The 14,801-nt window shown below is 47.4% G+C and overlaps 1 protein-coding gene across 1 annotated transcript in view; it reads right to left on the minus strand.

Moving 5' to 3' along the window:
- The window catches only part of trpm2 (transient receptor potential cation channel, subfamily M, member 2), a 101,963-nt gene that overhangs the window by 73,077 nt on the left and 14,085 nt on the right, over positions 1 to 14,801 (minus strand). The window contains exons 2-3 of the mRNA XM_031806118.1: positions 13,386 to 13,554; positions 12,993 to 13,173 (exon numbers count right to left, since the gene is read on the minus strand). Coding sequence (XP_031661978.1) covers positions 12,993 to 13,173; positions 13,386 to 13,554 — 350 coding nt within the window. The remainder of the gene's footprint in view (positions 1 to 12,992; positions 13,174 to 13,385; positions 13,555 to 14,801) is intronic.

Here is a 14,801-nt window from a genome sequence, read left to right on the forward strand (position 1 = left end):
CATGCCACAGGCCGTGACAACAGACCACAGGCCATGACAACAAACCACAGACCATGACAAGAGAACACAGGCCAACACAACACACCACAGACCATGAAAACAAACCACATACCATGACAACAGAACACAGGCCATGACAACACACCACAGACCATGACAACAGGTCACATGCCACAGGCCATGACAACAAACCACAGACCATGATAACAGACAAGAGGCCATGACAACAGATCACAGACCATGACAACAGACAAGAGGCAATGAAAACAGACCACATGCCACAGGCCATGACAACAGATCACAGACCATGAAAACCGACACGAGGCCATGAAAACAGACCACATGCCACAGGCAATGAAAACAGACCACAGGCCATGACAACAGACCACAGGCCATGGCAACATACCAAATTCCACATGCCACAGGCCATGACAACAGACCACAGACCATGACAACAGACCACATGCCATGACAACAAACCACATGCCACAGACCATGACAACAGACCACAGGCCATGGCAACATATCAAATTCCACATGCCACAGGCCATGACAACAGACCACAGACCACAGGCCATGACAACAAACCACAGACCATGATAACAGACAAGAGGCCATGACAACAGATCACAGACCATGACAACAGACAAGAGGCAATGAAAACAGACCACATGCCACAGGCCATGTCAACAGATCACAGACCATGAAAACAGACACGAGGCCATGAAAACAGACCACATGCCACAGGCAATGAAAACAAACCACAGACCATGACAACAGGCCACAGACCACATGCCGTGACAACAGACCACATGCCACAGGCCGTGACAACAGACCACAGGCCATGACAACAGACCACAGGCCATGTCAACATACCAAATTCCACATGCCACAGGCCATGACAACAGACCACAGACCATGACAACAGACCACATGCCATGACAACAGACCACATGCCACAGACCATGACAACAGACCACAGGCCATGGCAACATACCAAATTCCACATGCCACAGGCCATGACAACAGACCACAGACCACAGGTCATGGCAACAAACCAAAGACCATGACAAGAGAACACAGGCCAACACAACACACCACAGACCATGAAAACAAACCACATACCATGACAACAGAACACAGGCCATGACAACACACCACAGACCATGACAACAGGTCACATGCCACAGGCCATGACAACAAACCACAGACCATGATAACAGACAAGAGGCCATGACAACAGATCACAGACCATGACAACAGACAAGAGGCAATGAAAACAGACCACATGCCACAGGCCATGACAACAGATCACAGACCATGAAAACCGACACGAGGCCATGAAAACAGACCACATGCCACAGGCAATGAAAACAGACCACAGGCCATGACAACAGACCACAGGCCATGGCAACATACCAAATTCCACATGCCACAGGCCATGACAACAGACCACAGACCATGACAACAGACCACATGCCATGACAACAAACCACATGCCACAGACCATGACAACAGACCACAGGCCATGGCAACATATCAAATTCCACATGCCACAGGCCATGACAACAGACCACAGACCACAGGCCATGACAACAAACCACAGACCATGATAACAGACAAGAGGCCATGACAACAGATCACAGACCATGACAACAGACAAGAGGCAATGAAAACAGACCACATGCCACAGGCCATGTCAACAGATCACAGACCATGAAAACAGACACGAGGCCATGAAAACAGACCACATGCCACAGGCAATGAAAACAAACCACAGACCATGACAACAGGCCACAGACCACATGCCGTGACAACAGACCACATGCCATGACAACAGACCACATGCCACAGGCCGTGACAACAGACCACAGGCCATGACAACAGACCACAGGCCATGTCAACATACCAAATTCCACATGCCACAGGCCATGACAACAGACCACAGACCATGACAACAGACCACATGCCATGACAACAGACCACATGCCACAGACCATGACAACAGACCACAGGCCATGGCAACATACCAAATTCCACATGCCACAGGCCATGACAACAGACCACAGACCACAGGTCATGGCAACAAACCAAAGACCACAGGCCATGACAACAGAACACAGGCCACAGGCCATGACAACAAACAAAGATCATGACAACAGAACACAGGCCATGGCAACACACCGCAGACCATGAAAACAAACCACATACCATGACAACAGAACACAGGCCATGGCAACAGACCACAAGCCATAACAACAGACAACAGACCTCAGGCCATGACAGCAGACCACAGACCATGCCAACAGAACACAGACCATGACAACATAACACATACCATGACAACAGAACACAGACCATGACAACAGAACACAGGCAACAGACCATGACAACAAACCACAGGCCATGACAACAGAACACCGACCATGACAACAGAACACAGACCATGCCAACAGAACACTGACCATGACAACAGAACACAGACCATGACAACAGAACCCAGACCATTACAACAGAACACAGACCATGACAACAGAACACAGGCAACAGACCATGACAACAAACCACAGGCCATGACAATAGAACACAGACCATGACAACAGAACACAGGCAACAGGCCATGACAACAAACCACAGGCCACAGGCCATGACAACAGGCTAAAGACAATGACAACAGACCACAGGACATGACAACAAACCATAGACCACAGGCCATGAAAATAGACCACAGGCCATGAAAACAGACCACAGGACATAAAAACAGACCACAGGCCATGAAAACAGACCACAGGCCATGAAAACAGACCACAGGACATGAAAACAGACCACAGGCCATGAAAACAGACCAAAGACAATGACAACAGACCACAGGCCATGAAAACAGACCACAGGCCATGACAACAAACCAAAGACCACAGGTTGTGACAAAAGACCAGACAAGTGGCCATGAAAACAGACCACAGACCATGACAAACAGACAAAGTACCACATGCCACAGGCCATGACAACTGACAACAGACCACAGGACAGGTCAACAGACCACAAGCCATGACAACAGACAAAGTACCACATGCCACAGGAAATGACAACCTACCATAGACCATGACAACAGACCACAAGCCATGACAACAGACCAAAGATAATGACAACAGACCACAGGACATGACAACAGACCATAGACCACAGGCCATGAAAACAGACCAAAGACAATGACAACAGACCACAGGCCATGACAACAGACCACAGACCATGACAACAGACAACAGTCCATGACAACAGACCACAGATCACAGGCCATGACAACAGACCACATACCACAGTCCATGACAACAGACCACAGACCATGACAACAGACCACAGGCCATGACAACAGACCACATACCATGACAACAGACCACAGGCCACGACAATAGACCACAGGCTACAGGACATGACAACAGACCACAAGCCATAACAACAGACCACAAGCCATAACAACAGACCACAGGCCATGACAACAGACCACAGGCCACAGGCCATGACAACAAACCAAAGACCATGACAACCGACCACAGGCCATAACAACAGACCACAGGCCATGACAACAGACCACAGGCCACAGGCCATGACAACAAACCAAAGACCATGACAACAGACCACAGGCCATGACAACAGACCACAGGCCATGACAACAGATCACAGACCATGACAACAGACAAGAGGCCATGAAAACAGACCACATGTCACAGGCAATTAAAACAAACCACAGACCATGACCACAGGACACAGGCCACAGGCCATGACAACAAACCACAGACCATGACAACAGACCACAGGCCACAACAATAGACCGCCGATTACAGGCCATGACAACAGACTACAAGCCATTACAACAGACAACAGGACATGACAACAAACCAAAGACCATGACAACAAACCACAGACCATGACAACACACCACAGACCATGAAAACAAACCACATACCATGAAAACAAACCACATACCATAACAACAGACCACAGGTCATGACAACAAACCACAGACCATGACAACAGAACACAGGCCATCACAACAAACCACAGACCATGAAAACAAACCACATACCATGACAACAGACTACAGACCATGACAACAGAACACAGGCCACATGCCATGACAACAAACCACAGACCATGACAACAGAACACTGGCCATGACAACAAACCACAGACCATGACAATAGACCACAGGCCATGACAACAAACCAGAGACCATGACAACAGAACACAGGCCAACACAACACACCACAGACCATGAAAACAAACCACATACCATGACAACAGAACACAGGCCATGACAACACACCACAGACCATGACAACAGGTCACAGGCCACAGGCCATGACAACAAACCACAGACCATGATAACAGACAAGAGGCCATGACAACAGATCACAGACCATGACAACAGACACGAGGCCATGAAAACAGACTACATGCCACAGGCAATGAAAACAAACCACAGACCATGACAACAGGCCACAGACCACATGCCGTGACAACAGACCACATGCCATGACAACAGACCACATGCCACAGGCCGTGACAACAGACCACAGGCCATGACAACAAACCACAGACCATGACAACAGAACACAGGCCATGACAACACACCACAGACCATGACAACAGGTCACATGCCACAGGCCATGACAACAAACCACAGACCATGATAACAGACAAGAGGCCATGACAACAGATCACAGACCATGACAACAGACAAGAGGCAATGAAAACAGACCACATGCCACAGGCCATGACAACAGATCACAGACCATGAAAACCGACACGAGGCCATGAAAACAGACCACATGCCACAGGCAATGACAATAGACCACAGGCCATGACAACAGGCCACAGACCACATGCCGTGACAACAGACCACATGCCATGACAACAGACCACATGCCACAGGCCGTGACAACAGACCACAGGCCATGACAACAGACCACATGCCATGGCAACATACCAAATTCCACATGCCACAGGCCATGACAACAGACCACAGACCATGACAACAGACCACATGCCATGACAACAAACCACATGCCACAGACCATGACAACAGACCACAGGCCATGGCAACATACCAAATTCCACATGCCACAGGCCATGACAACAGACCACAGACCACAGGCCATGACAACAAACCACAGACCATGATAACAGACAAGAGGCCATGACAACAGATCACAGACCATGACAACAGACAAGAGGCAATGAAAACAGACCACATGCCACAGGCCATGTCAACAGATCACAGACCATGAAAACAGACACGAGGCCATGAAAACAGACCACATGCCACAGGCAATGAAAACAAACCACAGACCATGACAACAGGCCACAGACCACATGCCGTGACAACAGACCACATGCCATGACAACAGACCACAGGCCATGTCAACATACCAAATTCCACATGCCACAGGCCATGACAACAGACCACAGACCATGACAACAGACCACATGCCATGACAACAGACCACATGCCACAGACCATGACAACAGACCACAGGCCATGGCAACATACCAAATTCCACATGCCACAGGCCATGACAACAGACCACAGACCACAGGTCATGACAACAAACCAAAGACCACAGGCCATGACAACAGAACACAGGCCACAGGCCATGACAACAAACAAAGATCATGACAACAGAACACAGGCCATGGCAACACACCGCAGACCATGAAAACAAACCACATACCATGACAACAGAACACAGGCCATGACAACAGACCACAAGCCATAACAACAGACAACAGACCTCAGGCCATGACAGCAGACCACAGACCATGACAACAGAACACAGACCATGACAACATAACACATACCATGACAACAGAACACAGACCATGACAACAGAACACAGGCAACAGACCATGACAACAAACCACAGGCCATGACAACAGAACACCGACCATGACAACAGAACACAGACCATGCCAACAGAACACTGACCATGACAACAGAACACAGACCATGACAACAGAACCCATACCATTACAACAGAACACAGACCATGACAACAGAACACAGGCAACAGACCATGACAACAAACCACAGGCCATGACAATAGAACACAGACCATGACAACAGAACACAGGCAACAGGCCATGACAACAAACCACAGGCCATGACAACAAACCACATGCCACAGGCCATGACAACAGGCTAAAGACAATGACAACAGACCACAGGACATGACAACAAACCATAGACCACAGGCCATGAAAATAGACCACAGGCCATGAAAACAGACCACAGGACATAAAAACAGACCACAGGCCATGAAAACAGACCACAGGCCATGAAAACAGACCACAGGACATGAAAACAGACCACAGGCCATGAAAACAGACCAAAGACAATGACAACAGACCACAGGCCATGAAAACAGACCACAGGCCATGACAACAAACCAAAGACCACAGGTTGTGACAAAAGACCAGACAAGTGGCCATGAAAACAGACCACAGACCATGACAAACAGACAAAGTACCACATGCCACAGGCCATGACAACTGACAACAGACCACAGGACAGGTCAACAGACCACAAGCCATGACAACAGACAAAGTACCACATGCCACAGGAAATGACAACCTACCATAGACCATGACAACAGACCACAAGCCATGACAACAGACCAAAGATAATGACAACAGACCACAGGACATGACAACAGACCATAGACCACAGGCCATGAAAACAGACCAAAGACAATGACAACAGACCACAGGCCATGACAACAGACCACAGACCATGACAACAGACAACAGTCCATGACAACAGACCACAGATCACAGGCCATGACAACAGACCACATACCACAGTCCATGACAACAGACCACAGACCATGACAACAGACCACACACCACAGGCCATGACAACAGACCACATACCATGACAACAGACCACAGGCCACGACAATAGACCACAGGCTACAGGACATGACAACAGACCACAAGCCATAACAACAGACCACAAGCCATAACAACAGACCACAGGCCATGACAACAGACCACAGGCCACAGGCCATGACAACAAACCAAAGACCATGACAACCGACCACAGGCCATAACAACAGACCACAGGCCATGACAACAGACCACAGGCCACAGGCCATGACAACAAACCAAAGACCATGACAACAGACCACAGGCCATGACAACAGACCACAGGCCATGACAACAGAACACAGGCCATGACAACAGAACACAGGCCACGGCCATAACAACAGACCACATGCCATGAGAACAGACCACAGACAATGACATATGGTCGGTTGTCATGGCCTGTGGTCTGTGGTCATGACCTGTGATCTGTTATCATGACCTATGGTATGTGTCACGGCCCCTCTGCAGTGCAGGGTCATTAGTGATTGGAGCCACCTGGGCTCAGGGTATTTAAACTGCTTCACTAATCTCTCTCTCTGCTCCTCCAGGTATGATCCTGTTTTGTTTGTTCCTTTGTAGTTTTCACTCAGTCATTCACACAGACAGATTCATGCATCCCTGCACTTTACATACACCTTACATTATGATACTTTACATACACCTTACATTATGATACTTTACATACACCCTACATTATGATACTTTACATACACCTTACATTATGATACTTTACATACACCTTACATTATGATACTTTACATACACCCTACATTATGATACTTTACATACACCTTACATTATGATACTTTACATACACCCTACATTATGATACTTTACATACACCTTACATTATGATACTTTACATACACCCTACATTATGATACTTTACATACACCCTACATTATGATACTTTACATACACCTTACATTATGATACTTTACATACACCCTACATTATGATACTTTACATACACCCTACATTATGATACTTTACATACACCCTACATTATGATACTTTACATACACCCTACATTATGATACTTTACATACACCTTACATTATGATACTTTACATACACCCTACATTATGATACTTTACATACACCCTACATTATGATACTTTACATACACCTTACATTATGATACTTTACATACACCCTACATTATGATACTTTACATACACCCTACATTATGATACTTTACATACACCCTACATTATGATACTTTACATACACCCTACATTATGATACTTTACATACACCCTACATTATGATACTTTACATACACCCTACATTATGATACTTTACATACACCCTACATTATGATACTTTACATACACCTTACATTATGATACTTTACATACACCTTACATTATGATACTTTACATACACCCTACATTATGATACTTTACATACACCCTACATTATGATACTTTACATACACCCTACATTATGATACTTTACATACACCCTACATTATGATACTTTACATACACCTTACATTATGATACTTTACATACACCCTACATTATGATACTTTACATACACCCTACATTATGATACTTTACATACACCTTACATTATGATACTTTACATACACCCTACATTATGATACTTTACATACACCCTACATTATGATACTTTACATACACCCTACATTATGATACTTTACATACACCCTACATTATGATACTTTACATACACCCTACATTATGATACTTTACATACACCCTACATTATGATACTTTACATACACCCTACATTATGATACTTTACATACACCTTACATTATGATACTTTACATACACCTTACATTATGATACTTCCACACCTCATTCCTTTTTCTTTGTTTAAAGTCAATAGTTTTGGTTTATAATAAATAACCTTTTTGATTGGCCGATACCTGTTGTTCGTGTCCCCTCATTTTTGTCACAGGTTATGAGCCGGCCTGTGACACATGTGATCTGTTAGTAAGCACCTTACCCTGTTCATAGCAGATCATCTGGACCCATTAAAGTTAACCTATAAGGCACAGAGGGGGACTGGGGATGCTACCCTGACCTTGGTGAACATGGTGGCTAGTCACCTTCAACATGCTAAATCATATCATCACATTTTATTTATTGATTTTAGTTCAGCTTTCAATACAATGCAAATCCACACACTGCTGAAACGACTACTAGACCTGAACGTCAACGGAGGCCTGGCAGGTAGGATCAAGGACTTTATAATTGACAGCCCACAGAGGGTGTGTCCTCTCTCTGATGAACTGACCTGAACACAGGGGCCTCCCAGGGACGTGTCCTCTCTCTGATGAACTGACCCTGAACACAGGGACGTGTCCTCTCTCTGATGAACTGACCCTGAAAACAGGGGGCCCCCGGGGGTGTGTCCGTTCACTGTTGTTCTCTATCTACACTAATGAGATTAATATCCGAGGAAACAATGTGAGCCTTTTTAAGTACGTGGATGACATGGCTCTGGTAGGACTCTTTACTAAAGATGCTACGTCAGATGGGGACAGCGGTTTTAAAAGAGGCCATAACAACAGACCATAACAACAGACCATAACAACAGACCATAACAACAGACCATAACAACAGACCATAACAACAGACCATAACAACAGACCATAACAACAGACCATAACAACAGACCATAACAACAGACCATAACAACAGACCATAACAACAGACCATAACAACAGACAGACAGGTACTGACAAAAAAATAAAGCAGCTTCTGCAACAGCTTCTGTCTACGTGTGCCCAGAGCAGGGCTAGGGACATTCTACACACAACAGTACAGCTTCTGTCTACGTGTGCCCAGAGCAGGGCTAGGGACATTCTACACACAACAGTACAGCTTCTGTCTACGTGTGCCCAGAGCAGGGCTAGGGACATTCTACACACAACAGTACAGCTTCTGTCTACGTGTGCCCAGAGCAGGGCTAGGGACATTCTACACACAACAGTACAGCTTCTGTCTACGTGTGCCCAGAGCAGGGCTCGAACCAGGGACATTCTACACACAACAGTACAGCTTCTGTCTACGTGTGCCCAGAGCAGGGCTCGAACCAGGGACATTCTACACACAACAGTACAGCTTCTGTCTACGTGTGCCCAGAGCAGGGCTCGAACCAGGGACATTCTACACACAACAGTACAGCTTCTGTCTACGTGTGCCCAGAGCAGGGCTCGAACCAGGGACATTCTACACACAACAGTACAGCTTCTGTCTACGTGTGCCCAGAGCAGGGCTCGAACCAGGGACATTCTACACACAACAGTACAGCTTCTGTCTACGTGTGCCCAGAGCAGGGCTCGAACCAGGGACATTCTACACACAACAGTACAGCTTCTGTCTACGTGTGCCCAGAGCAGGGCTCGAACCAGGGACATTCTACACACAACAGTACAGCTTCTGTCTACGTGTGCCCAGAGCAGGGCTCGAACCAGGGACATTCTACACACAACAGTACAGCTTCTGTCTACGTGTGCCCAGAGCAGGGCTCGAACCAGGGACATTCTACACACAACAGTACAGCTTCTGTCTACGTGTGCCCAGAGCAGGGCTCGAACCAGGGACATTCTACACACAACAGTACAGCTTCTGTCTACGTGTGCCCAGAGCAGGGCTCGAACCAGGGACATTCTACACACAACAGTACAGCTTCTGTCTACGTGTGCCCAGAGCAGGGCTCGAACCAGGGACATTCTACACACAACAGTACAGCTTCTGTCTACGTGTGCCCAGAGCAGGGCTCGAACCAGGGACATTCTACACACAACAGTACAGCTTCTGTCTACGTGTGCCCAGAGCAGGGCTCGAACCAGGGACATTCTACACACAACAGTACAGCTTCTGTCTACGTGTGCCCAGAGCAGGGCTCGAACCAGGGACATTCTACACACAACAGTACAGCTTCTGTCTACGTGTGCCCAGAGCAGGGCTCGAACCAGGGACATTCTACACACAACAGTACAGCTTCTGTCTACGTGTGCCCAGAGCAGGGCTCGAACCAGGGACATTCTACACACAACAGTACAGCTTCTGTCTACGTGTGCCCAGAGCAGGGCTCGAACCAGGGACATTCTACACACAACAGTACAGCTTCTGTCTACGTGTGCCCAGAGCAGGGCTCGAACCAGGGACATTCTACACACAACAGTACAGCTTCTGTCTACGTGTGCCCAGAGCAGGGCTCGAACCAGGGACATTCTACACACAACAGTACAGCTTCTGTCTACGTGTGCCCAGAGCAGGGCTCGAACCAGGGACATTCTACACACAACAGTACAGCTTCTGTCTACGTGTGCCCAGAGCAGGGCTCGAACCAGGGACATTCTACACACAACAGTACAGCTTCTGTCTACGTGTGCCCAGAGCAGGGCTCGAACCAGGGACATTCTACACACAACAGTACAGCTTCTGTCTACGTGTGCCCAGAGCAGGGCTCGAACCAGGGACATTCTACACACAACAGTACAGCTTCTGTCTACGTGTGCCCAGAGCAGGGCTCGAACCAGGGACATTCTACACACAACAGTACAGCTTCTGTCTACGTGTGCCCAGAGCAGGGCTCGAACCAGGGACATTCTACACACAACAGTACAGCTTCTGTCTACGTGTGCCCAGAGCAGGGCTCGAACCAGGGACATTCTACACACAACAGTACAGCTTCTGTCTACGTGTGCCCAGAGCAGGGCTCGAACCAGGGACATTCTACACACAACAGTACAGCTTCTGTCTACGTGTGCCCAGAGCAGGGCTCGAACCAGGGACATTCTACACACAACAGTACAGCTTCTGTCTACGTGTGCCCAGAGCAGGGCTCGAACCAGGGACATTCTACACACAACAGTACAGCTTCTGTCTACGTGTGCCCAGAGCAGGGCTCGAACCAGGGACATTCTACACACAACAGTACAGCTTCTGTCTACGTGTGCCCAGAGCAGGGCTCGAACCAGGGACATTCTACACACAACAGTACAGCTTCTGTCTACGTGTGCCCAGAGCAGGGCTCGAACCAGGGACATTCTACACACAACAGTACAGCTTCTGTCTACGTGTGCCCAGAGCAGGGCTCGAACCAGGGACATTCTACACACAACAGTACAGCTTCTGTCTACGTGTGCCCAGAGCAGGGCTCGAACCAGGGACATTCTACACACAACAGTACAGCTTCTGTCTACGTGTGCCCAGAGCAGGGCTCGAACCAGGGACATTCTACACACAACAGTACAGCTTCTGTCTACGTGTGCCCAGAGCAGGGCTCGAACCAGGGACATTCTACACACAACAGTACAGCTTCTGTCTACGTGTGCCCAGAGCAGGGCTCGAACCAGGGACATTCTACACACAACAGTACAGCTTCTGTCTACGTGTGCCCAGAGCAGGGCTCGAACCAGGGACATTCTACACACAACAGTACAGCTTCTGTCTACGTGTGCCCAGAGCAGGGCTCGAACCAGGGACATTCTACACACAACAGTACAGCTTCTGTCTACGTGTGCCCAGAGCAGGGCTCGAACCAGGGACATTCTACACACAACAGTACAGCTTCTGTCTACGTGTGCCCAGAGGAGGGCTCGAACCAGGGACATTCTACACACAACAGTACAGCTTCTGTCTACGTGTGCCCAGAGCAGGGCTCGAACCAGGGACATTCTACACACAACAGTACAGCTTCTGTCTACGTGTGCCCAGAGCAGGGCTCGAACCAGGGACATTCTACACACAACAGTACAGCTTCTGTCTACGTGTGCCCAGAGCAGGGCTCGAACCAGGGACATTCTACACACAACAGCACTCGCCACCCAAAACCAACAGAAGACAGAACCAAAAGTCTGCTACCGGGAAGATAATACGTTCAGGCTTACTGCACCTATAAGGCCAAGAGATCAACATGTAAGTGATACTTGCAAGAGCAGTGTGAAGTTTTTGATTTTCTTTGAGGCCTAAACTAAATACAATTCTGATCAAATATTGCAGGACCTATCTTGTACCTGTAGTTTAGAGTCAGGCAGTCAGGCGAGTTTGTTGTTACCTGTAGTCAGGTCAGTACTGTACCTGTAGTCTGTGCCACTTTAATGAGGCCCCTGCGGAACAGTGCTGTGAGGTGAGGTTTCATGTAGAAGTTCTTGGCCCCTCCGGTGACAGAGATGAGCAGGTTGGGAGGAGGGAGCTTCCACTGTTCTGTCAGCAGCTGGTATAGCAGGTCTGGAGAAGTGTCTGAGGAGACACGCACGTACTGGAGAACAGACAGAAGGGCACAGACAGCAGACAGACAACAGACAGACCGACAGAGAGACAGACAGACACAGAACGGCACAGACAGCAGACAGACATATAGACAGCAGACAGCAGACAGACATACAGACACAGGCAGCAGACAGACAGACAAAATAACACAATGAATAAATGAATAAATCTTAGGATTGACAGAAATTCAGATATTTATACCCTGCCAATCTTCTGTCCAAGGCCACCGAACCAGATGTCTCCATAAGCGTCAGTAGGGACCTCGTGTACGTGTCTGTGTCTGTCCCATGTCTCTCCCAGGTAGTTCTCAGGTTTGATAGAGTCATCAACATGGTGGATCCTCTGGTAACCACACTTACAGATCCCCTTACTGTGGCAGGCAAACAGTACAAAAAAAATAATTTAACAACAAGTCATTAGATAAACTGTCATTAAAAAACAGGTCATTATAGAAAATTTCATTAGAGAACCAGTCATTATAGAACCAGTCATTAGAGAACATTTCCTTAGATAACCAGTCATTATAGCTAGCCAATACAGAAACCGTCACTAACGAACCAATAATTAGAGAACCACTAATTTGAGAACCACTAATTTGAGAACCAGTCATTTGAAAACCAGTCAATATAGAACCAGTCATTATAGAACCAGTCAACGTAGAAACTGTCATCATAGAACCAGTCATTAAAGTGGCGGCAGTGTTACCTTGTTCTCCATGGACTTTATTGTCCCAAAACCTTTTGGAGTTAGAGCTACTGGATGCAAATTTCTGTTTGAAAAAGCTAGCCTTTGCTTTACAATACTGGTTCCTGACGCTGAACAGTTACATATTGCGGGGACTATTCGATGCTAGTGCAGACCACCACAGGATGTTTTTGTGCTGGTCAAGGGCAGTCAGGTCTGGTGTGAACCAAGGGCTATATCTGTTCTTAGTTCTACATTTCTTGAAAGGTGCATACTTATTTACTTTTAAAGAACGATTAGGCATCCTCAACTGACGGGATGAGGTCAATATCCTTCCAGGATACCCAGGCCAGGTCGATTAGAAAGGCCTGCTCGCAGAAGTGTTTTAGGGAGCGTTTGACAGTGATGATGGGTGGTCGTTTGACCATGGACCCATACGGGATACAGGCAATGAGGCAGTGATCGCTGAGATCCTGATTGAATACAGCAGAGGTGTATTTGGAGGGCAAGTTGGTCAGGATAATATCTATGAGGGTGCCCATGTTTACAGATTTAGGGTTGTACCTGGTGGGTTCCTTGATGATTTGTGTGAGATTCAGGGCATCTAGCTTAGATTGTAGGACTTCCGGGGTGTTAAGCATATCCCAGTTTAGGTCACCTAACAGAACAAACTCTGAAGATAGATGAGGGGCAATCCATTCACATATGGTGACCAGGGCACAGCTGGGACCTGAGGGGGGTCTATAACAGGCGGCAACTGTGCAAGCTATCTCTGCAGTATATTGCAACTCCTGCCCCTTTGGCAGTTCTATCTTGATGAAAATGTTGTAGTTGGGTATGGAAATCTCAGGATTTTTGGTGGCCTTCCTAAGCCAGGATTCAGACACGGCAAGTACATCAGGGTTGGCAGAGTGTGCTAAAGCAGTGAGTAAA

Source organism: Oncorhynchus kisutch, linkage group LG26, assembly GCF_002021735.2.
Source record: "Oncorhynchus kisutch isolate 150728-3 linkage group LG26, Okis_V2, whole genome shotgun sequence".
Classification (NCBI taxonomy): Eukaryota; Metazoa; Chordata; class Actinopteri; order Salmoniformes; family Salmonidae; genus Oncorhynchus; species Oncorhynchus kisutch.